General features: G+C 33.7%; 1 protein-coding gene across 1 annotated transcript in view; it reads right to left on the reverse strand.

Annotated features, from left to right (window-relative positions):
• The window catches only part of MDGA2 (MAM domain containing glycosylphosphatidylinositol anchor 2), an 859,176-nt gene that overhangs the window by 15,855 nt on the left and 816,657 nt on the right, over nucleotides 1-26,664 (reverse strand). Inside the window, exons 12-14 of the mRNA XM_047864378.1 lie at nucleotides 23,456-23,476; nucleotides 12,154-12,309; nucleotides 11,541-11,699 (exon numbers count right to left, since the gene is read on the reverse strand). Of these exons, the coding sequence (XP_047720334.1) occupies nucleotides 11,541-11,699; nucleotides 12,154-12,309; nucleotides 23,456-23,476 (336 nt within the window). The remainder of the gene's footprint in view (nucleotides 1-11,540; nucleotides 11,700-12,153; nucleotides 12,310-23,455; nucleotides 23,477-26,664) is intronic.

Consider the following 26,664-nt stretch of genomic DNA (forward strand, 5'->3'; position numbering starts at 1 on the left):
ATTTATTTTTGAGACAGAGAGAGACAGAGCATGAACGGGGGAGGGTCAGAGAGAGAGGGAGACACAGAATCTGAAACAGGCTCCAGGCTCCGAGCTGTCAGCACAGAGCCCGACACGGGGCTCCAACTCACGGATCGCGAGATCGGGACCTGAGCTGAAGTTGGCCGCTCAACCAACTGAGCCACCCAGGCGCCCCAAAATTCTCTCATTTTAAATGTACAGGTCAATAACCTTTGATTGATATATACTACAGTGTAAGTGCTGCTCAATCAAGATACAGGACACTTCCTCTTCCCAAAAAGCTTCCTTTCTTTCCTCTGCAGTTATCTTCACAGCCCTTGCTCCTATGCCAGGCAATTATTGATATGACTCTCCTGACTAACTGATGGTTTTGGCCTTTTCTAGAATTTGATGTTAATGAAATTATGCACTAATTATTTTTTGTGTCTCTGGCTACTTTTCCTCAGTATAGTTTCTGTTATATTCATCTATGTTATTCTATCATTTTTAATTTTAATATTTAGTTCATTTATAGTTACTGTAATTTTTGGTGTGTTTGGAATTAAGACCATCTTATTTATTCTCCACTTGTACTTTCTGTTTTTATTCTTTTGTGGCTCCTTCTCTTTCTTCTTCTCAGTTGATATATATGATTTTAATTTATTTCTTGTACTGATTTTTAAATCTCTAATTGTGTTTTAGTGGTTGTTCCAGGGCTAACAGCACTCATAACTCTTCATAGTCTAATTATAGGCAGCAGTTTATTCTTCATGCTCACAACTTTACATCATCATACTCTCTTTTCGGGTTTTACTATTATCTCCCTTCTTTCATTTCAAAGCTGATACTTCACATTCTTTATCTCACTACACACATGCAATAATCTTACCACAGTATAATTCATTTATCTATCCTCTTTCCATTTTTAATAGTATTTCTTACTTTTTCCTAAATTGTAAATCTCACTTTACAGTAAACAGATATATTTTATGTAAATTATATTTTATGTATTTTATGTAAATTATATTATATATATATATATATATATATATATATAATTGGAGATCTATCTATATAGATACATAGATAGATCTGCACTCTTTAGTTTTATTTGCCCTTATCTTCCTGCTTCAGCTTTATTTCAATGGATTGATTTTTACTTTTTCATTGACTTTGGACCCCATTTCCTGTTTCTCTGTATGTCTAGTGATTTTCATTGAAAAATGGGCATTGTGGACACAGAGACTTTAGATTTTTAATCTTTTCAGAAGGCAGTTTTATTTCAGTAGACTGTGCTCAGTGATCCATCGTAGTAAGAAGTAGCTGTTCTGAATCCTTCTTTTTTCCACTTTAGATACTCAATGTGGCTCCAATTTTCTTGCTCATTGGTATTGGCACCTTGTGTTTAGAAAGGCAACCTGTGCCAAAAGGAAGAGCTCTTTCAGGACATATTTCTGTGTGATGTAACTGCATTCTATTTTTGAACATGAATCCACAATAGGGAGGGATTCCAAAGGAAATCAAGCCTAAATAAATAATACATTAAACATTAAATATAGTTATAATACTTTTGAATCCATTAGTTGTCATTGGACTAACAAATTGATATGTAGCATAAACCTTTCAGAAATTATTTGAAGAAACAGTCTGTATGTGCATTAGATAGAAAAGGGGCTCCTCATCTCTTCTATAGCTTGTGTCTGCTATAGCCTATGGCTGTATTAATGGTAACTGATTGGGTTGACCTGTGATGTTCTCTACTGATTTCTTATCTAACTGTACTGCTTTTTCAGAAAGCAAATTATCAGTTTCTTTTTTTTTTCTTAAATGTGACACCTTAGTTTCTCTACCTAGTAGAAGTCCTATGATACTTTGCATGTAAAGAATGATGGATGTTATCTCTAAGCTATTAAGGCAGTTCAAGTTGTTCTGTTCTTTAAAAGGACCATATTTACATATGTAATATAAATTCAAACTTGAATTATTCCAATTTATGTTTACTGAATATATACTATGTGAAAAATATTTGTCCCAGGTCTAAAGAAGCCAGGTTTGTTTTATCCCAGATTTGAATTTGCTTTTGAATACATTATTTGAGCTAGAGTCAATTTTGACCAGATTTGATTTTATTTTTTTTTCAATATATGAAGTTTATAGTCAAATTGGTTTCCATACAACACCCAGTGCTCATCCCAAAAGGTGCCCTCCTCAATACCCATCACCCACCCACCCCTCCCTCCCACCCCCCATCAACTCTCAGTTTGTTCTCAGTTTTTAGGAGTCTCTTCCACTTTGGCTCTCTTCCACTCTAACCTCTTTTTTTTTTTTCCTTCCCCTCCTCCATAGGTTTCTGTTAAGTTTCTCAGGATCCACATAAGAGTGAAAACATATGGTATCTGTCTTTCTCTGTATGGCTTATTTCACTTAGCAGAACACTCTCTAGTTCCATCCATGTTGCTACAAAGGGCCATATTTCATTCTTTCTCATTGCCAAGTAGTACTCCATTGTGTATATAAACCACAATTTTTTAATCCATTCATCAGTTGATGGACATTTCGGCTCTTTCCATAATTTGGCTATTGTTGAAAGTGCTGCTATAAACATTGGGGTACAAGTGCCCCTATGCATCAGTACTCCTGTATCCCTTGGGTAGATTCCTAGCAGTGCTATTGCTGGGTCATAGGGTAGGTCTATTTTTAATTTTTTGAGGAACCTCCACACTGTTTTCCAGAGTGGCTGCACCGATTTGCATTCCCACCAACAGTGCAAGAGTGTTCCTGTTTCTCCACATCCTCTCCAGCATCTATAGTCTCCTGATTTGTCCATTTTGGCCACTCTGACTGGCATGAGGTGATATCTGAGTGTGGTTTTGATTTGTATTTCCCTGATGAGGAGCGACGTTGAGCATCTTTTCATGTGCCTGTTGGCCATCCGGATGTCTTCTTTAGAGAAGTGTCTACTCATGTTTTCTGCCCATTACCAGATTTTATTTTAAAACGCAAGCATTACTTATGAAAAAAGACACTAAAAGAATAACTGACTGAAATAAATTCTTTATGTTATAATTTATATGTCTCATTAATTATACTCTGTAATCCAAATCAATGAATCCAAACTATTGATTTGCTGTTCTATTTTACGAGAAAAGCAGTATTAACAAATAACTTTAGAATGTTTTTTCCAGCAAGTTTCCAGTTTTTTTTTTTTTTATGAAGCCATCAGGGATGACAAGTTCTCTAGTTTCCAGTGTTTTAAGTTTATAAAGAGAATTCAATGACAACAGTTATATAAACTTATGTTCAGGTCATCTAGGTTGATGAAATTAGAACTTGTGAAACAGAATAAAGCAATTCAAGAAAAGTTAGATTCAGCAAAGCTGATTCAGCACATTATTATAGTATTATAGTAAGAAAATTCCAAAGTGAAAATGATGGATTGTATTAATACCCTTTAAACGTAATTTTAAATCCTTAGAGGCACTGTGTTTATGCTTGAGTAGGCACCACGTATCAATAGGTATGAATTTAATCATCCCCAAGGATTTCAAATGCTGCATAGTTCCAAGATACAAGTTTGACATTGCTAAGCAAAACTTAACTGTATTTTTCTTCACTTTCGTTTCCTAATTCTTCTGGGTCAGGTGTGAGAGCTCAAGAAAACTGACCTCATGTTAGGGACCACAGTCAGAAAGGCTAAATGACCTCAAGAGCAGTGACCAATGTTTTAAAGTTATTTATGGCATTATGAAATAGGATGGTTCTTATTTTGATATTATTTCACATACATTACTGTATAAATATAATTTTCATAAATATTATTTATACTTATTATTACCTAGTTCTTTCATTAAGTCATTAACATAATTTTACTTTTAACTATTTACTATAAATATGTATTTTATATATTTTATATAAATAACTGAAATATATGTCCTAAAATGTGCATACATACAGCCTACAGATACTTGAAATTACCAAGTTCGTATAAACTAATTTGTAGTTTGGTGTACTCCGAGGCCTAGAGATCACTTGCATATAAATCACATTTTTATTCTAATCAGGAATACAGCCGTTAATTTGTGTTTCACATTTCATGGAACATGAAGATGTGCCAAAATCATCTAGCTTCAGGCAAGAGCTATGTATATTGATAGGTAATTGTTGGCATCATTTGTTTTATATACACAGACAAACATGGGAAATTATAAAATCATTATTTTCTGCTTGAATAGAAATGACTGCATGCATCCACTGTTATTATTTTTTCAATATATAATTGCAATTATATCTTAAATAAAAAATGTCAGTTCATTTTCTCCAGTCATTACCATGCCTTCTTGCATCCTGTTGAATCTCTCCATTAGTGTCCAATAAATTTTCCTTAAACATAACCTTCATCAGGCTTTCTATTTCTCTGAACTATGTCAGATCCCTTTCTTAGACCCAGTCACTCTTTGACTATACCGCAGTCCCTACTGTGCTATAAGAGCAATATTCTCCATTTTTTCATGTGGCTCCTTCTGTTTCTCACATTCTGTAACCTTTGCTTTCTGCTTAATACTTATTTGGATGGTTTACACTTTGTTCTTGTCCATAGAAATTTTATCTTAACTTTGCTGTTCTCAGTGTTCTATCCTTTATTCACCCATTGCACAGGGTTGTAAAGCATTTTAATGAATATTACTTTCATGGATATGACTTTTATTTTATTCAGTAATTTATTATCTCAAATATTATGACAAACTATTTGATGGATAAAAACCTTTCACCACAATTCTTATTTTCTGTAGAACCCTATATAACCACTAGGCACATAGCATATGCAATTCATTCTATTGAACAAAAATGAGTGAATTCAAGACCTAAGGGTAAAAATACTCATCACAATAAACCTATATTTTCAGTTTAAAAAGTTTTTCACTGGGTGAGCAACAAAAGCAAGTCAACCCATTTGCTTACCATCAATTCAACTGATGAGATATTTTGTATTAATTACACTAAGAATTAGATTAGTATATTTTGAAATATCAGCCTTTCTTGATCATAGCATTACTTTTATTTAAAAATCTCAGCTTCTACTTTACATTATCTGAGTAATAAATAAATAGGAGGAGAATAAATTTAGGGGTAGTGGTAGTTCAAAACACAGATTTAAAAGGTAGGTGCACTAGATATTATTTATGGTCTTAGTAGAGGATCTGTGACAGGTGTCTGTAATAACACATTTTAATTATAAGTGGTCATAAATCATGGCTAGGTTCTATTCACCCTCCCCTTAAGAAATACATCTTAATTCAACAAAGCAGTTTCCTCAATGAATGTCCCACCTGCAGCATTATTTTCACACTGATGACATTGGCATTATCAGTATTAAATACATACAAGACTTTACTGAAAACAGGCTCAAACTGTCTTTCCTATAATGTCTAAATCCAAGAAGTAAAATATGTGAGATTTCTTATTTGAGGAAAATATTTGAGATATAAGCAAGAATCTCTAGTTTCTTAACTCAAACACAATAAATATGGTCTTTGACCAAAGTAAGAATAAAAATCAGACTCCTAAAACCACGTAGAACGTTGTCAGCATCGCCTTTTCTATATGTTGTATAAAAACACTGAAGTCTCCATTTTAAAATCTTTGAATGCCAGCACTGAGAAAGTTTTATTCCACTCTCACTAAAGGATAACCTGAGATAGCTTATTAAGAGAAATTTAATTAGAGGTTAATTCTATTTCTGCACTTTGTTAGTTAATCATAAGGTGACATATCTGGACCATGACACTTCAGCTCAAAACACAAATTGTAATGTATTGTGGTCCATCAGTATATAAACTTCCTATTTGAACAAGTTTTAGATCTTTCTAAAAGTACTAAGTGAAGACATTTTCCATTATATTTTAAGGGTGCTTTTATAAACATAAATTTCTCTTTGAATTAGTTGCTAAGAAATATGTGATATTCCTCTATGCTTTAGCTGCCAGAGCACATTAAGCCAATGATTAACTTCTATTTTTCCCCCAACATATTCTATAAAGTCTTAGTGAAATGACCTGTTTCCAACCTACACAAATACTTTTAAGTAATTTGCTTTGTTATTCTTGTAACACAGTCAGAGCTTAAATATCTAGTTTAGATTATTATTTTATAAAATCTATTAAGCATTTTTGTTTCAGAGGAACAAATATATAGCAATTTTGATTGCTGCTCTCAAGGAGCTTACGTCTATCAGAGGTCAAGGGGACAAACATTATGATAGAGATGTATACCAGGTGTTACAGGAACAAAAAGAGAAGGAGGATGGGGAAAAATTTCACATGTCCTTGATTTAGATTTTAAAGGAAGAATATGAGTTACCTAGATGATTTAAGGAAGGGAAAAAGTACTTATTCTATCATATGATTTAAAAAATATTCATTTGCCTAGTAAATATTTATGTAGTGGACAAATATTTATATTTGCAGGGCACCATGTGATGGGGAGAGAGATTGTTTCTGCTCCCCCCAAGTATATAGTTCAGTAGAACAAAGAGCCTAGAGAACGGCTCCAGATAGAAGATAGCTCAATTTGGGGAACTTCCTGTATGGCTGATATAGACCATGCTGCTGCGCTAAGAAGCCAGAGGGGCATATATCCTTAAGGTCCTTATGATACTAGTTTGAGAAAATTATATTTACCCCAGAAACTATAGGCCCAAGAGACAGCAAAGAAATCAGTTATCAGGGGAATTCAGTAATACAAACAAGAAGTGATTGGCATTGAAATTGAGCATTATATCCTAAAACATATTCCAAAACACTGAGGACTGATATCCTGGTCTCCAACTGCTTCAACTCTCTATCACTCATGAGTCTGTTTCCATTTGCCTACAATGGTCTACTCTTTGAACATGCAAAAGCTGTATTTATTTTACAGAAAAAAAAATAGGTACTGTTAGATACTGTTAAAAAGGCAACTTCTAAGTCCACTTGCTGCACTTGCATCTAGGAATGTACCAAAAGCCACAATTCCCACTTAATTCTTTTCTTCCCACCTCAGTGAAAGTGACATTCTTTCCCCTTGAAGTCTAGTAGGGGAATCATAACTCTCAATTCCCATCTCTTCAAGAAATTTGCTTCCCTCCAACTTTAGTATCTATAAACTTACCTTTCCATTAATTTTTTTTACTCTTAAAAATAAGCACATCTATAACCCCACATTTCTCTACTTTATCACTTCTTCCCCACCCTCAAGATTCATGAAAGAATGGATCCCATGACTGGACTCCTTTTCCTTGTTTCCCATTTGTTCCACAGTGAAATTAGCTTTCTAGAGCCACAACTTTATTGAACCATTCTTATCAAGCTGAATGAATGTATTCATAAGTGCCTTTTGTATTTTTATCTTTAATTTCCTGGTATGCTTATATCTTACATTCTTCCTAGAAATAAATGAAGTACATATTTTACTTATTTTTTAATAAGCTTTTTTCACATCAGGTGACCTCATATGAAGTTCAGTTTCAATGCAAGAATATTAGAAATTCAGATGATTAATCAAGAATCAAAATGCCTTCTTGCACCTACAGGATTGTTGAAATAATCTTATGCTATTGTCAATATCTATTGTATCAGTACTTATAAATCAACAGTTTAAGGGTGACATGTTGTAGTTGTCATTTGTTTTCTCTTCAATCAATTTTGGTGAAACATTTAGCTAACAATAAATTGTACCTGTGTGGCAAATAAATGCTAAGATGCCTCCCAATGATTTCAGCCTCCTAGCATTAACACCCTTGTGTATTCCCTCCCCCCCCCCCCATTGAATGTGGGGTGGAAATATCAGCTCAGTTATAATAAATAGCATAAGGCAGACATTATGGAATGTCACTTCAGAGATTAGGTTATAAAAAGTCTTGGGCATGTATTTGCTCTCTGTCAGTGCTTGCTTTGGAGAAAGCCTGCTGCCATGCCATGAGACAGTCCTGTAGAGATGTTCCTATGACAAGGAACTTGAGAGAATTGAGAGGAATTCAACAGCCAGCAAGATATCAATGTCCTTAGTCCAATACCTATGAGGGAGTGAGGCCTGCCAGACACCAAGTGAGTGGGCTTAGAAGAAGTAATATCATTGCTAAGTCAAGTATTCAAATTAGACAGTCGTCATGCCTGATAGCTTGTCTGCAACCTCGTGAGAGACCTTGAACTACAGACACTCAGCTAAGCCTCACCTAAATTCCTGACCCACAGAAACTGAGAGATGAATGTTTGTGTTTCGAGCCACAAAATTTTGGGGAAACTTTTTATGTAGCATTAAATTTGACTTTACATATTTGACTTTACATCAAAGAGGAATATCTTTTCTAAGTAATGCATAACTGATTGCCCATTTTTGTATCATTAAAAGTTACAACTCTCCTCAATGATATACTGAGCATTAGTCAAAGTTTAAACAGCAAAGATTATGTATGGTTACTCAGGAAATAATAATCACAATTAGGCTATTAGCAATCCACGCAAATCATTTTCGGATTTGGACTTGCAAAAAAATGAATAAAACTGAGAATGTAATTTGTAAAACCAGTGACTATAAATGCCCCCAGGTTTACAGATAAATGAGTGTCTTAGAATAATATTTACAAAGAGGGAAGGTTTCAGCTACAGGCAACCTCTCCCTAATGAGGTCACTCATTAGTGCACGTCTGGAATAGACATTTTTGTCTACATTTAAGTAAGCAGCATGATTGTGCCTTGCTGGGAGGGACTCTAAAGACAGATCTGATACCTGCAACCTTCAACCATCTGACGAAGCAGAGAAATGGCACAGGCATCAAAATGGTTAAGTGTTTGAGAACATGGAAGAAATGGAGAACTGCCTTCTTCCTGAAACAATCAGAATAAAACTGGCAGAAGTCAACTGGACATTTGTTGACAATAAAGAATGATAAGTATAAAAATTGTGAAGTTAGAAGTGTATTACAATTATCTTGAACCTCAATATAAATATGGAGAAAATTTGAGAGGGGGCCAGCCTCATAAAAACAGTACATGCACATTTTACTCATTTAAGTAATTCAAAATATTGATCTTGGAATTATTTATTTAAAAACCATTTTAAAACAAGCCTGTTCCAAAGGAAATTGGGAGAAGAGAAAGAGAGTCTAAGGAATATCTTCAAAGTGAAGAATACATCACCAACTAATGGGAAAATGAGAGTTGAGCTAATCCTACCTTTGTAATAAGATCATAATCTCATAGTAAATAAGATGGTTTGGCAATTGTATGGAGATTTATTTCCCTTCATAGGTTAGGCTGTAGTGAACCCATAACTACTGTTGTAACTTTCTAACTGCTTTTCCAAACTGTATTCTGTTTCTCCACGATTTTACCCACTCCTATAAGATTTATTTTCCCAAATCAGAAATCTCATCATGCTTTGTCGTCTGCCCAAAATGTCTATGTCTTCCCCTAACTACTAAATTAGTTAAACATTTATGACATTCCAGTGGGTCTCTCCACATAACGGCAAAGCAAGCAAATCCTGTCCAGCTTCCCAGATTGGTATCATGGTTCGTTATTTATCAGCTGTGACATTATGGCAAGTAAAGTAAAGTAAAATTCTCTGTATCAGTCTCCTTATCTATGATAGAGGATAATGATTTTAATGAGTACAAATGTTTATTATAATAATTAAAAGAAATAATCCATGACGTGTTAGGAATAGTGACCGACATTAGCTATTACTTTATTATTGCTATTTGAGATTCAAAGTAACCTAAGGTTAAGAGTGTCTACCATCTGAGATTTCATATATATTATCCTATTTAGCATGAACTACAAATTTCTGAAATAGGAATTAATACTTCCATTTTACACACGAGGAGATCATGATCCAGGTGTTTTAAGTGAATTCTCTGCATTCTTAAAGTAACCTACAGCCAAGTTCCAGCCCAGATTTCTTGACTTCATCTTTAGAGGACTTTTCATTGCACAAGTTTGGCCTTCCTGGTGTATTACCTAGTGCTCCACTGTGAAAAATACTGGTTAATAGTGCTGGCAATGAGTTTACGACCCAGCATAACCAGTTCCTTGCAATTCAAACAAACTCTCTGGGACTCAGTTTTTTTCTGCTTTAAAAAATGGACAGTGATGTTATGCTCATATTTTTAAATTGATCAAGAGGATTACTTCACTTAAATAGTACAGTAACTGGCATCTATCATGTGCACGATTGTGTTAGTTTATGTAATTATATATTTTTAGTTTTGTTCATTTACATCAAAACATTTAATGTCATCCTAGCTTTCCACATTTTATTTCCTCACTATCAGTGCCTTAATCTTCCCTGTGCTCATTTCTGTCCATTGAAAATGTAACCTTCTTTCATAGAGAGATGTTTTCCTTTGTCCCGAAGCATTGCCTTATTCTTCTGCTAGATACAGACCCACAACCCCTTGTCCAAGCTCTGTGGTGATAGATGCTTCACCATTCAGAATTTTGTCTTATTTTAGAAAGGTAAAAGAATGCCTATCTTATGGATTACATGATAGTCTCTGGAAGAATCTGGAACAGAATCTTATAATCAAACATAGTCATATTTTTGCTGCAAATAAGGTAAATGTTCACACTTATTTAGATAAATAAAGTTTATAAACAAGCTCAGATTATTTCGGGTCATATATTCCAACACATGGAGATCAGATAGCATGTGTTGCCAAATAAGTAAATTAAAAAATTTTGTGATCAGTTTGATTTTATAATTGTGCATAAAGACATGTAGACCTGTATGATCTCTCCCCACCTCCCGCAGCAGTTTTGCTATGTTGTCTGTAAGGCTATGTGGTATGAGGACATTCTTAGATCCTACTAGGTATGCTAGGCATACTTTATAAACAAGAAAATATCATCCCAGTATTCCAAATGCAAAGACAGTGCTAAAGGTATTTATCTTCCAAATATGGCAATACTTCTTTTCATGGTCATTAATATACACTGAGTCATTATTTGAGCAAGTTTCTTTGAAAAGAAGCTGCTTAAATTATACTGCTATTAATTCCACAATAAGATCGCATCAAGAATTTAACTCTGGTCTGTGTGAATTAGGATTCTAGAGGGGTAGGTAATGCTCCAAAAGTTCAAATTTGAATCTAAAATTTGAAAATTAGGACACGATAGGGGAACATTCTTAGCCTCTTAATTTGCAATTTGAAGGTATGTAATTTAAAAGTCAGTGATAACAGGGGTGCCTGAGTGGCTCAGTCAGTTAAGCGTCTGACTTTGGCTTAGGTCATGGTATCATGGTTTGTGAGGTCAAGCCCCATGTCAGGCTCTGTGTTGACAGCTCAGAGCCTGGAGCCTGCTTCGGATTCTGTGTCTCCTTCTCTCTCTGCCCCTCCCCTGCTCACATTCTGTCTCTCTCTCTCCCAAAAATAAACAGACATTAAAAAAAAAAAAAGTCAATGATGATATTCTTTGACTAAAATTGATTTCATGCTGTGTCTTGGTAAACATTTTTTCTTATGATTTACTTTAGAAGAAACATAATAATTCTTGCCATCTCACCTATATGTTGTCCATACATGTGATAAAAGAAGCTGAAACAATATGCAGTGTTCGTGGGGCCATAAGGGTTTTTAGGAGCTATGCTGAAAACAGGGCTGAGAAGTCGGGCCTTTTCACCTTCCAGTCTGGGTCGAGATGTCTCAATGTACATATAAAAACCTTTAAAAAGACAACATAAATGTTTATACAAATTATTATTAGGAGACATGAAATTTAATCATTAAGGAGGTTTAGAGTTTTTATAAGAAGTACATTCTAGATGCACAGGAGAATTTTGATATCATTTGTGAAATCTTGATATATATAACATCAAGAATAAATGATCTACATAATGAAAGATAAAACTGCTTGAATGTACAAAAATGTTAAACAAAATAGGAATTTTAGACTTGAATTATCAAAAACATCTAATCTCTCAACTATATGTGTCTGTGAGGTCTGAGAGAAAATTAATGTCTACAAGCTTTGGAAATATCTGAATTATTGAGTCTATGCATTAAAAATTTAAGGTTTTACCCCATAATCTTCAAATCTATAGCAAAGCATTCTGTGCATGTCATATTAATGGCATTTTTAGAAGTCCAAGACTGGAGTACATTTCATACCCTCATACCTTCTTTAGAGCCACTACGATCAGCATTCGGTCCTGTGTTTGGAGTGTATTTTGTATTTCTCGTTGCAGTACTTTGCTTTGTCCAGTCAAAATTATCTGTATCATCTTGGGTGAATAAACAAATGTTACCATCTTCAAATCCACAGTGAAATTCTCCTGTTAACAAATTTTAGTTAAATTAATATTAATTAAATTAATATAAACACAATATTCTTATAAAAATTTTAAAACATCATACAACAATAATAATGCAAGATTTCAATAATGGCACCAGGGCCATGATAGTGCAAAAGAGTATGACTAAACATGAAACTATTTCAATTTTAATAAAGAGAAAGATAATCTTGATGTATATAAACCAGTAATATCTTTTTTTTTTTAATTTTTTTCTTTCACCGTTTATTTATTTTTGGGACAGAGAGAGACAGAGCATGAATGGGCGAGGGGCAGAGAGAGAGGGAGACACAGAATCGGAAACAGGCTCCAGGCTCTGAGCCATCAGCCCAGAGCCTGACGCGGGGCTCGAACTCACAGACCGCGAGATCGTGACCTGGCTGAAGTCGGACGCTTAACTGACTGCGCCACCCAGGCGCCCCTAAACCAGTAATATCTTAAACCCAAGTCATTTTCCTCTGAAATATCTAAATAACTAAAATTTAACTATGGCTGAAGACTTTTCCCAACTTTTTAAAATAATTTTTAATGTTTATTTATTCTTAAGAGAGAGAGAGAGTGACAGTGAGAGCACAAGTAAGGGAGGGGCAGAGAGAGGGAGACAGAATCTGAAGCAGGCTCCAGGCCTCTGAGCTGTCAGCATTTACCCTGATGTGGGGCTCGAACCCATGAGCCATGAGATCATGACCTGAGCCAAAGTCGGACACCTAACCAACTAAGCCATCCAGGCTCCCCATGACATTTCTCAACTTTCATTTTTCAAGTATAAGAACAACACAAACAAAACAAAATTGTCAATTATAAAATTATCTTTATTAATTTACCTGACAACACTTTAAAGCTGTATACCTTGAAGTTATAATTTTTCACACCATCTCTGGAGATGCTTTCACATATAAGCACTTGCAGAAATGGAAGTTTACTTAGGGGAAGATAATAGCAAAATATTTTAAAAAGTAGTTATCTTTTATATTTTTTTTAATGTGAATTTGGCAGATGGTTGAAATTCACTAGAAATAAAAAAAATGAAAAGAATTTATGAAGACTGTGGAAGGCCTGGGATTTCCTGGATGCCTGCCACATGCTAAGTTCAGACCCAACAAAAAGTTCGGAGAGAGTTTTCTTCCTGTAATGAGGGTAGGCAGGAGTAACCTTTCTAGGTATCAAGGTTTTTCTTACTGAGATGTACCCTGCTTGAAATATAGGAGACAATAAAGGAGATAATAATGTCAACTAGACACAAAACTAAAATTATCTAAATAGAGAAATATTAAACATAGTTTATATATTTCATTCAAACCCATAAAACCTCTATGAAATCACAGGAATACTAACTCATGAGGCTCACAGAAGAGAAAACTTTGACTAAGTTGCGAAAGTAAATGATGAAGTCAAAACCCAGTTCAGATTCCCTGGAATTCATAAAGATAGAAGAATCTAAAAAACAGAGATTCTTGTTTTTCCCGCATCAGTGAGTTAGACTTATCAGACAGCTATCCCTGGAAGTGGAGCCCTTGAAGTTGGAATCATGCCCCTGAATTAATCTGTGTGTTTCTATACACTAACAATGAAGCATCTGAAAAAAAAAATACGAAGAAAACCATCCCATTTACAGTAGTATCAAAAAGAATAAAATACTTAGGAACCAACTTAACTGAGCGAGGGATGAAAGACATATGCATTGAATACATTGATAAAAGAAATTAAAAAAGACAAAATAAATGGAAATATCCTGTGTTCATAGATTAGAAGATTTAATGTTAAAATATCCATATTACTAAGGTGGTCTATAGATTCAATGCAATCCTTATGAAAATACCAATGGCACTTTTTTATTAAAGTAGAAAACAATTTTTAAAATCCATATGGAATCATGAAAGACCTTGGACTGCCCATAGAGCTGTGAGCAGGAACAGAGCTGGAGGCATCACAGTGAATAATTTTAAATAATAAAATATTATATATATATACATATATATATTTAAAATAATAAAACATACAGATATATTTTTATATATTATATACATTTCATTATTTAAAATTATTCAGTGTGATGCCTCCAAATCTTAAGAAAAAGAAAGTTATCCTGCCAGTTGCAACAATATGGATGAAACTGGAAGACATGCTATGTAAAATAAGCCAGACATAGAAAAAAAAGACCCTACATAATATCACTTGCATGTGGACTCTAAAAAAAAGTCAAAATACAGAGAAGCAGAAAGTAATAGTGGTCTTTATCAGGGGCAGGTAGGGGGAAAATGAAAAGACACTGGCTAAAGAGTACAAAGTTGCAGGCATGTAGGATGAATAACTCTAGATATGATGACTGTACAGCATGATGATTACAGATAATAATATTGTATCATATACTAGAAATGCACTGAGAGTAGAGGTCATTACACACACACAAATGTAACTATGTGTCGAGATGATATGTTAATTAACTTGACTGTAGTAGTCATTTTACTATGTACCGTGCACCCCTGAATAGGGACACCAATTCCTTACACAGTCGAAAATTCATATATAACTTTTGACTTCCCAGAAACTTAACTAGTTAACTTAAGTAGTTGACTGGAAGCCTTACCAATAACATAGTCAATTAATACATGTTTTATATGTTATATGTTTTATGTACTGTAGCCTTCCAATAAAATAAGTTAGAGAAAAGAAAATTAAGAAAATCACAAGAGAAAATGCATCTACAATGTGGATTTTTAAAAAATCCATATAATAAGTGGACTTGCATAGTTTAAACCCATGCTGTTTGAGGGTAATATACATTTACATATATATAGAGAGAGAGAAAGTATATATATATGTGTGTGTATATATATATATTATATTTTACAACTTAAATATATGCAATTTTTATTTATAAAAAGAATAAAATAAAAAAAGAGTATGGTACTGCCATAAAAACCTAACAGACAAATGGGACAGAATCGAGAGCCAAGAAAGAATTATATGTATATGCAGCCAAATTATCTTGACGAAAGAGCCAGGAACACACAACGGGGAAAGAAAAGACTTTTCAAAAATTTTGCTGGAAAACTGGACATCCATATGCAAAAGAATGAAAGTGGGCCCTTATCTCACACAATACATAAAAATAAATTCAAAAGGGATCAAATACTTTAATGTAAGACCTAATTCTGTTAAACTCCTAGAAGAAAACATAGGGAAAAACTTTCATGACATTAGTCTTGGTAATGATATTTTGGATATGACAGCAAAAAACACAAGCTACAAAAGCAAAAATAAGCAAATAGAAATACATCAAACTAGAAAGCTTCTGCACAGCAAAAGAAACAACAGAGTGAAAAAGGCCACCTTTTTATATAAGGAAATCTTAGAACTCAATAGCAAAAAAAGAACCTGATTAAAAAATAAGGAAAAAAACTTGGATAAACATTGCTCCCAAAAGATATATAGATGGGGCCAATAAGTACACAACAAGTAGCTCAACATTACTAATTATCAAGGAAATGCAAATCAAAATCCCAGTGAGGTATCACTTCACACCTGTTAGGATGGCAATTAAAAAAATAACAAGCATTGCCAAGCATGTGGAAAAATTGGAACCCTTGTACACTGTTATGGGAATGTAAAATGGTACAGGCAGTAAGGAAAACAGTAAGGAGTTTCCTCAAAAATTAAAAATGAAACTACCATATAATTCAGCAATCTTACTTCTGGGTCTCTATCAAAAAAATTGCAACCATTTTTTTAATGTTTATTTTTGAGAGAGACAGAGTGAAAGCAGGAGGAGGGGCAGAGAGAGACATAATCCAAAGCAAACTCCAGGCTCAGCTGGCAGCAAAGAACCTGACATGGGGCTCGAGCTCACAAATGTGAGATCATGACCTGAGCCAAAGATGGATGCTTAATTGACTGAGCTACCCAGATTCCCCCAAAATTGCAACCATTATCTCAAGGAGAGAATTGTACTCCCATGTCCATTACAGCACATTTCACAATAGCCAAAATATAGAAGTAACCTAAGTGCCCATCGATGGATAAATGGGTAAAGGAGATGTGGTATATACATACAATGGAATATTATTCAGCCTTAAAGAAGAAAAACTTCCCATATGTGACAACTCTAATGAACCTGGAGGACATTATACTAAGTGAATTAAGCAAATCCTAGAAGAACAAATACTGCATGATTACACTTAGGAGGTATCTAAAAGATCCAAATGCATAGAAGCAGAGAGTAGAATGGTGCTTTTCAGGGGCTGGAGGAAGATGAAAATGGGGAGATAGTGGTCAAAAGTATAAATTTTCAGTTCTGCAAGATGAGTCAGTTCTAGAGATCTGCTGTACAACATTATGCCTGTATATAACAATATTATATTGTATATTCAAACATTATTAGGAAGGTGTATCTCAGGTTAAGTGTTCTAATCACAATTTAAAAAAGAAAGAGAAAAGCAAAGAAAGAAGGGAGGGAGGAAGGCTGGAAACCAGTAGGTAGGTAGGTAGGTAGGTAGGTAGGTAGGTAGGTGGAAGGAAGGAAGGAAGGAAGGAAGGAAGGAAGGAAGGAGAAGTAGAAAGAAAACCATTGGCATACACATTTAAAAAGTAAACAGAAACTCTCCCTTTGAATTTAAGGAATAAGTTTTTGTTTTATTTTGTTTTTGTTTTCAGATTCAAGACTTGCTGTACTTCTTTGTGTTTATTTATATTCCATATTATGAATAGGAATATTGATAGGGAGCATAAGCATTTAGTGAATTCTAAATCAGTACATTTCTGGATAAACAATATCCCATATAAAATATTTTCTAGCACGTCTTTACACCATGGATCTTGTACTAAAGAAGACAGGACTGCCTGAGTCTAACAATTGAGATCTAATGTTGGTGACAGCAGGGTAGCTATATGCGTGGATTCGTTTCTTTAAATGTTTTTTAGGCACGACAGGGGATTCCTTTAGCTACTATTCTGGAGTTGTAATAAAGCAATCCCTGATTTTAAATGTTTTCAGTTGTTTAACTACATATTGTATACACACAAAGAAAATGTCCAAAAACAAAAGTAAAACCTCAAAATTTGTTTATAAATCTGGTGCCAAATCTTTTTATGTTATTTAAAATGACATATAGGGGCGCCTGGGTGGCGCAGTCGGTTAAGCGTCCGACTTCAGCCAGGTCACGATCTCGCGGTCCGTGAGTTCGAGCCCCGCGTCGGGCTCTGGGCTGATGGCTCAGAGCCTGGAGCCTGTTTCCGATTCTGTGTCTCCCTCTCTCTCTGCCCCTCCCCCGTTCATGCTCTGTCTCTCTCTGTCCCAAAAATAAATAAACGTTGAAAAAAAAAAATAAAAAAAATAAAAAAATAAAATGACATATAATGAATTTTTATAAGGACATTTAAACATATCTTTTGTGTAATTTAGCCTTGTTTCAAAAAAAAATCTTGCCTACAAAAACAAAAGTTTTTAAAACCTGAAAATTTAAGTCTCTCATAGGAAAATTAAGCAAAAATACAGCTTATAAGAACCTAATACATGTCTATAATTTCAGATACACCTAAGAGGCTTATTTTATAGATGACACAAGTTGTTCACAGTACGACTTAAGACTACACTAATTCATATTGGACAAAGATACAGAAGTAATCTTAATAGTTCTTTATTACTTCTGTAGACATACATCTACAGTGAAGAAACCTATTACTGGAGAGATTTTATAAAAAAATAGAAAAAGTGGAAAAAAGACACCATTTTGGACTATAATAATCCTATGATTATCCTGTCATTATATGTTAAGTAATTATGTAAAAAGTGATTCATTAAAAAGTTTATTGGGATAAGGAATATATTGATAGATAATGAAAAAGCCTCAGTCTGTAAAAATTTATCAAAAGTCAGTATTATATTAAATATTAAAAGATGTCATAAAATAAGAAAGTAATATGGGGTGCCTGGGTGGCTCTGTCAAGTCGGGTGTCCAACGTTGGCTTGGGTCATGATTTCGTGGTTCAGGGGTTCGAGTGCCACATCAGGCTCTGTGCTGACAGCTCAGAGCCTGGAGTCTGCTTTGTGGATTCTGTCTCCCTCTCTCTCTGCCCCTGCCCAGCTCATACTCTGTCTCTCTCTCTCTCAAAAATAAATAAAACATTAAAAAAAAAAAACCTTTAGAAAATAAGAAAGTAATACAGACCTAAAGATTGATCTAATCTTGAAAGTTTCACGAGATTTCTAACTACAACATAATTTTGGTGGTTTCAGGGGCTCCATAGAAATAAATTAATATATTTGAGATATTCTACATTACAAGGTTTTCAAAATTGTGCTTTACTTTTCAAATTCTTCTCAACATGATAAAGACAGATTAAAATTTAGGAATAAGCACCCTGATGCCCTGTAGTCCTCTAGCCCAATGACCCTCTTGCACCCACCCCAACCATTTATTTTTTTTAAACCTTATTTTTTTTAGCTTTACTGAAATATAATTAACAAATATTATATATATTTAAGATATACAATGTGATGTTTTTATATACATTGAGAAATGATCACCACAATGAAACATATTAATATATCCATCACTTCACGTATCATAAGTTACCACTGTTTTTCTTCCTTTCTTTTGGAGTTGAGAATGCTTAAGATCTACTCTCTTAGCAGATTTCAAGGATATAATACAGTATTGCTAAGCATAGTCACCATGCTGTACATTAGATCTCCAGAACTCACTCATCTAACATAACTGAAAGATTATATACCCTTTGACCAACATCTCCCCATTTCTCCTTCCCTTTTGCTCCTGGCAGCCACCATTCTACATTCCACTTCTGCAATGATATTGTAAATGTAAATGATATTATGCAGCATTGTATAATACTGATATTGTAAATGTAAATGATATTATGCAGCATTTGTCCTTCTGTGTTTGGCTTATTTTATTTAGCATAATAAACTGAATTCATTGGTGTTGTCTCAAGTGGCAGAATAACATTCTTTTTAAAAGCTGTTTAATATTCTCCATTTTCTTTATCCATTAATCCATTTATAGACACTTAGATGATTTCCATTTTGTGGTTATTATGAATAATGCTACCATGAACTTGGCAATGCAGATATTTCATCAAGACAGACATTTTATTTCCTTTGGATATTCACCTAGAAGTGAGATTGCTGGATCATTTGGTAATTCTATCTTTAATTTTTGGGGAACCTCTACACTGTTTTCTTTAAAAAAAATATAACGTTTATTTTTGAGACAGAGAGACAGAGAGACAAGGAGAGGGAGAGAATGAGAGGGGGAGGGGCAGAGAGAGAGGAAGACAGAATCTGAAGCAGGCTCCAGGCTCTGAGTTGTCACCACAGAGCCGGATGCAGGGCTCAAACTCAAGAACTGCATATCATGACCTGAGCCGAAGTCAGACACTTAACTGACTGAGCCATCCAGGAGCTCCTACACTGTTTTCTATAAAGGCTGTAGCAATTTACATACCCGCCAACAATGTAAATGGTTAAAGAAACTGTCCCTTCCCTATTGTATGTTCTTGGTATTCTTGTCAAAAATAAGTTGATTGGAAATTCACACATTTATTTGTGAGTTCTCTACTTTGTTCTATAGGTCTAAATGACAGTTTTTATGCCAGTACCATTCTCCTTTGATTACTGTAGCTTTATGATGTATTTTAAAATCAGGAAGTACGATGCATTCAGCTTTATTTTTCTTGCTCAACATTACATTAGCTATTTGGGATCTTTAATGGTTCTGTATGCATTTTAAGATTGTTTTTTGTATTTATATAAAGAATGTCATTGATATTTTGGTAGGGATTTCACTAAATCTGTAGATTGTTTGGGAAAATATGGATATTTTAACAATATTAATTCTTCTAATCCATGAACATGGGATGTCTTTCCATTTACCTGTCTTCTTTAATTTCCTTCAACAACGTGTTATAATTTTTAATGTAGAAGTCTTTTACTTTTTTGGTTAAGTTTATTTCTAAATATTTTATTTTTATTTCTAAATATTTTATTCTTTTGTTTTTGAGTGGGATTGTTTTCTTAATTTCATCTTCAGAAAGTTCATTGTGAATATACAGAGATGTCACAGGTTTTTGTATGCTGATTATATCACATCACTTTACTTAATTTGTCCATTAGCTGTAACTTGGGATTGATATTTTAGAGTGGGTTATTACAATACATTTTCTTTTTAGTTTTAAGCTGTTTTCTTGAGGTAGTGAATTTTCATGCATATGCATTCTTTGTATTATAATGCATACTTATGGTTATATATTATATTAAGCATATGAATTTCATATATATACACATACCGTCTTGTACTTATAATCTCTAACATAAAGCAAATGAAATCCAAAAACAAACTTTCCAAAAGTTCTGAATTTTAATAATTTGCTTTTCAAAAAATTTAAAACCTCTTTACAGTGGGAAATTTTAACTCCATTGGTGAGGTACTTGTGAGATCTCAGAATTCATTTCAATTGAAATTCAACTTTTTTCTGTTTTCTTTTCAATTAACACAGTCCAATCATGGGCTAAACTTCAGGTTTGGTCCAAGGGTGCCCTTCCTGAGGAACAAGACATGTATGAGAAGGGCAACTTAGCACTGCTGCTGCTCTACCAGAGGACTGCAGTTCTCTGACAACTAATCATCCTTCCTTTCAGTTCAAAAGACTAACCAAAAGAGTTTTTAAAAGACACTATAAATAGAAGGCCTTTCTCTTTTAAATTTAAAAAGTCAGTTTTTTTTTAGTCTAATGAAGAATCCTACTATGATAAATTTCATGGACTTACTCTATATAGATATTTTGGAAGTAGATACCTAGGATAAATAAATTCACCTAAAGACTATATAAGTGGTTATACGCAAAAGAGCATTTAAGGTTAGTTTGATTTGTTGTAAATATAGGTCTCATATTGTATGTATTTTTATGTCAAAGACATAAAAATAATTACCCTTTTTAAAAAAATACTCTTTATAAATTATGGAAATCATCGTATGATGTTTACTAAAAAGTCTTTGTTCTAAACAATTCTAATCTTTTACCATATCGAAACTTGGTAAAATTAAAAAAGTACAGTAGTTGGGGCACCTGGGTGGCTCAGTCGGTTAGGTGTCCGACTTCGGCTCAGGTCATGATCTGGTGGTCTGTGAGTTCTAGCCCCGCATCCAGCTCTGTGCTGACAGCTCAGAGCCTGGAGCCTGTTTCAGATTCTGTGTCTCCCTCTCTCTCTGACCCTCCCTCATCATGCTCTGTCTCTGTCTCAAAGATAAATAAACGTTAAAAATTAAAAAAAAAAGTACAGTCAGTGGAAATCTTTGGTATAGAGAGTTATACTGGAAATTATTTTAAAAATAGAAAATCCAACTCATTGTTTGACTATAAAAAAAATGCTTATGAGGAAGAAGTTGGTAACTATCACCTAAAGGATACAAGCTTTTAAAAGAAACTCAAATTCTAATTAATATTGTTCATCTTCAGGGCACATTTCTGGCTTCTGTAATGTTTGAACATCATACTCCAGACACACTGAGCTTTGCTCAGTAATTATCTGAACATGACCTTCGTTCTGATGACAGGCTTGCCTTTCCTCACGTTCTACACCAAAGGGACCTTTACTCAATGTTCAGGACCCAATTAAAATAGCATGTCTTCTGTAAAACTTCACTTGCCAAAAAATTAATGGTACTTATTACATTGCATGGAAGTAACCTGTTAGCAAACAAAGCTCTACTGTTTATTTATGTATGCAGTTTTTCCAGTAAATTGAAGCTGCTCACAAATATTTCCTGAACTGAAATACTTGTCGATTTTTCCTGTATCTAATCTTCCCATGACAACTCTTTTTAAACACTTCTACTGAAATTATAGTCAGAGAATTTACCCTCAAAAGAATTATAATCAATATAGTAATTAAATAGCAATAGTACCCTGGGTGGAAGCCAGGGAGAACCTGATTTATGCAATTAATTCATCTTGAAACTGTCGTGTTGTTCTTTTTACAAATGATCATTGAACACCTGCTAAATATAAGACACTGTGATAGACAAAAAGATAGTGAGATAATAGCGAGAAATTAGAAACATATTTAGCTCTTAAGTATTTTATAATCTACTGGGGAATATGACAAAATAAAAAATAGCTGACCACATAGATGAAGATAAATTGTTACAGAAAATCAAATGGAGAGAATACTTAGTGCAGAAAGAAGCATTTGTGCTAAACCTTATAAGTGAACCCCAAAGACTTGAGGATATCCACATTAAAGGGTCATTGGTGAGAACAAAATGAAGTGTGCATGAAAGAAATATGAAAATAGTAAAGACCCATAAATGTATTCAGTGTTATGATTTGGATATGTGGAAATGGAGTAAAAGAGGATCTTCAGTAGAAAATAAGGTAGAAGCATGTTGTGCAGTATAGTCTTGGTGATATAATCCTTGAAAGGCCATGGTAGAAAAGGAAACATAGTAAGATTAGAAAAAAGACCTGCACATTTTCTTCAGTAAGTATAGGTAATGGAGTATATTGGATGGATGGGAGTAAGAATGTAAAGTGACTCTCCATTCTTTTATTAGCCAAGAACAATATATTCCTAGGCACAAAATAAAAAACACAAGTCAATCTTTAATGTGAAATATTATCAACAGGATGGTGAAGAGACTATCTTCTTCATTAAAAATGAGGATACAGATTAGTGATACAAGAAAAATATTGATTAAACTATTTGAATACCAACTTTCTAAGTAAGTATAACCTTTTACAACTGGAATGTAGAAATTTAAAAAGAAAAATAAAGAAACAAATAATAGCAATATAAATGATATGCACTGCCACAAAAGATAAAAAAAATACCCCAGTTAAACATATAACAAGCTTAAGTTGTTGGAAATGGCTCCCTATTTAGGAAAAATTATAAAAATCAATGATCAATGTTAAATAATTTGTCTTTATACCATGTCCATAAAAAATTAAAATTTACAATTCACACTTAATGCCAGTTTTACTGTTTCTAAGCCATTCCATTTTAAACAAAATATGAACAGTTGCTAACTAATCTTTGTATGCCTATGAATTTTTTATTTTTCTTAACTGTGAAATGCTGTACCATTATTAAAGTAAAAAATATACTTACTCAAATGAGGATTAACAGGAGCTACAAGAAAAGCAAAAAACTAATGTTAGCATGGCTTGAATGTCTTTTATAAATAAAGGTCTAATCAGTGTCTCATAGTTCCTTATCAAAACTTAATGATCTCCCCCACTGTGACCATGGAGAATTGTGTCTGCAATCCATTTTGTTCTAGAGGATTGAATAGAATCTACTTTGGAGCTCAGCAATAACAGTCTCAAAGTACCCAAAAGATCAATGCTAAATAGCATGTGGGATTTGTTCATTTTTCCAAGGAATGGAGTTGCTGATCTTTTCTATCTTAACCAGTGCAAAAATCCCCAGAAATCAAAACTCAGGCTGACAGTAGGCCAACCTATAATCTAGATGGTTTAACAATGAAAGCAATTATCCAACAAAGATTACATTTTAGGTTTTTTTTTTTTTTTTGCAGTTATCTACTTCTGGTGAAAATAACATGGTATATATGAAAATAAGACATCCCTTATATCATGTTATTACACACACCCTAAAACAAACTGCTGTACCAGTGCTGTTTTGTCTAATTACACACACACACACACACACACACACACACACACACACACACACACACACACGGTTTTCAAATAAAAAGCAATACGTTTGCATTTTTGTGCACCAGAAGACCTATTTATTTCAAAAAACTAATTGTTCTTACCATAGAAGTGACAATTGATGTCTACCTGAAGAGGAATGAGTACTTTACATTTTACTGAAACAACAAAGCTATATCTAATCCAGCAGTTAAAATGTTATCTGTGTAAAATCATTGGTCATTTATCACTTCGAGAGCAAATTTCATTCTGGATAAAGTAAAGCATTACCGTAGTCTACCAGGATTACAAGAGGGAGTTACTCTAACTTGCAAAATTTGTCTGTTGTTAATTCCTAGTGTTTGCCATTAACCACTTTTGTTAAACTTGGACATTACAGGTAAAGTATGATAGTCAAAAATGCACACACATACACTAAGTGTGCTCATGATAATTGTTACATGAGTACACTGACATCAGTTTTAACAAAGTGAGTTAGTTTCTCAAGTATTTTTACTATTTCTTACAGAAGACAGATTATTTCTATTAACTTTATTTTTCTCATTGTTTTCCCCATTGCAAATATGAAATACACAATATAGAGAAGGGACTATATACCTACTATTTCCACTGAAGTGAAGAAAAATAATTCTTTTTCTTGCAAGATATCAATATATTATCTTTCAAAAATTAATTAGTAAAAAATTAAAATTATTTCATAATTAATAATATGAAAGTTTAATTTGTCTATGTATTATCTCACAAAGAAGTAAATATCTTTGAATTATAATTTAGTTCTAAAAACTATGTCACATCTACAGTTAACCTATGACCAGACTGAGTTTTAATTGAGTCTTCTGCTACAATATTATTAGTCACCAATTTACTGTAAGTAGCAGATTTAACCTTGTGAAAATTTGCCATTCTAAATTCTAATTTTTTTTTTCAATGTTTATTTATTTTTGGGACAGAGAGAGACAGAGCATGAACGGGGGAGGGGTAGAGAGAGAGGGAGACACAGAATCGGAAACAGGCTCCAGGCTCCGAGCCATCAGCCCAGAGCCCGACGCGGGGCTCGAACTCCCGGACCGAGAGATCGTGACCTGGCTGAAGTCGGACGCTTAACCGACTGCGCCACCCAGGCGCCCCTGCCATTCTAAATTCTAAATATTGCAGTCAGTCCATTTTGCTTCTCTTTTCAATTGAACTTTCATGTGTGATTTTTTATAAATGTCTAGATACCATTTAAGTAAACTTTACCCAAATCTATATTATATAAAAGTAATTTTAATTAAAATGTTTAAGATTTTAATAAGTATGCCTAAGAATGTAAAAATAATTAAAGTTGAAACTACAATAATATCCATTCTCCAGATTTATTTTCCATTTTAGTCTGTTGCCTTAGATTTTCAATAAAACTACTGAGATTTTAAAGACGTTTTTTCTCTATATCTCTTTAAGGAAAGTCATATAATTTCTAAATATAGCAAAGCAACATGGATCCTCTGTCATGAAAGGGTGAACTAACCCCAGTTCTATTCAGAATTTGTCATATCATAGTTGTTTAACTCTGTGGTTGTTTAACTCTGTTTAACTGAAACTTTCTGGGTCCTAATATCTTCATTTTTTACATGAATGGATATTAATGCATTGTTTCTAATGACCATATTAAGTAGTCTATAGTTTTATAACTTAGGGACAGGGAACATAAAATTAGATAAAAGGAGATAATAATTCATAATTTATAAGACATATAAAATTAAAATTTTAGAAAAAATGTATTGAGATGCTATCTAATTGTGTGTCCAATGGGATCATGGAGGTTATGACAGAATAACAATTGTTATAGCCACTAAAATGTACTTATTTTTAATTTATTTTGAGAGACAGTGAGAGAGGGAGGATGCGTGAATGGGAGAGGGGCAGAGAGAGAGAGAGAGACAGAATTCCAAGCAGGATCTGTGCTGACAGTGAGCCTGACACGGGGCTGCATCTCACGAACTGCGACACCATGATATTATTGTTATTATTATCCTGTTAATATTCTATTTTATATTGTATATCTTTTTCAGTGAAAACTGAATATATCTAATTGATGAAAAAAGAGTGAAGAAAAGTGATTTCATGTGAAAAGCAATTCTAATGAGTTTTTTTTAAGTTAATTTCTTTTGAGAGAAAGAGAGAGACAGTGAGAGAATGCTCACACATGTGCAAGCAGTGGAGGGGCCGACAGAGAGGGAGAGGTAGAATCCCAAGCAGGCTCCATGCTGTCAGCACAGAGCCCAACACAGTGCTGGATCTCACAAACTGGGAGACCATCACCTGAGCTGAAATCAAGAATTGGATGCTTAAATGACTGAGCCACCCAGGTGCCCCAAATCCAATGAGTTTTTTTTAATAATTTCACTGTATTTTTTACTTTTGATAGTATTCACTGTTTCCCTCTTAAGTAGGAAAAAATCTGCCTAATGCTAAACTGAATGGAGAACTTCAACCACAAAAAACTACATTCTATTAGTTTTTAATTCAAGCCCTGGTAATCAATGATAAAAAGAATAATATTTCACTAAAGTAATAAAATAAAAATGAAATATGAATCATTCAACCCTGAAAAACATTGACAGTTCTAGAGGTAGCCACTGAATATTATAAATTTCA

The sequence above is a fragment of the Prionailurus viverrinus genome, chromosome B3 (assembly GCF_022837055.1).
Source record: "Prionailurus viverrinus isolate Anna chromosome B3, UM_Priviv_1.0, whole genome shotgun sequence".
NCBI classification, from domain to species: Eukaryota; Metazoa; Chordata; class Mammalia; order Carnivora; family Felidae; genus Prionailurus; species Prionailurus viverrinus.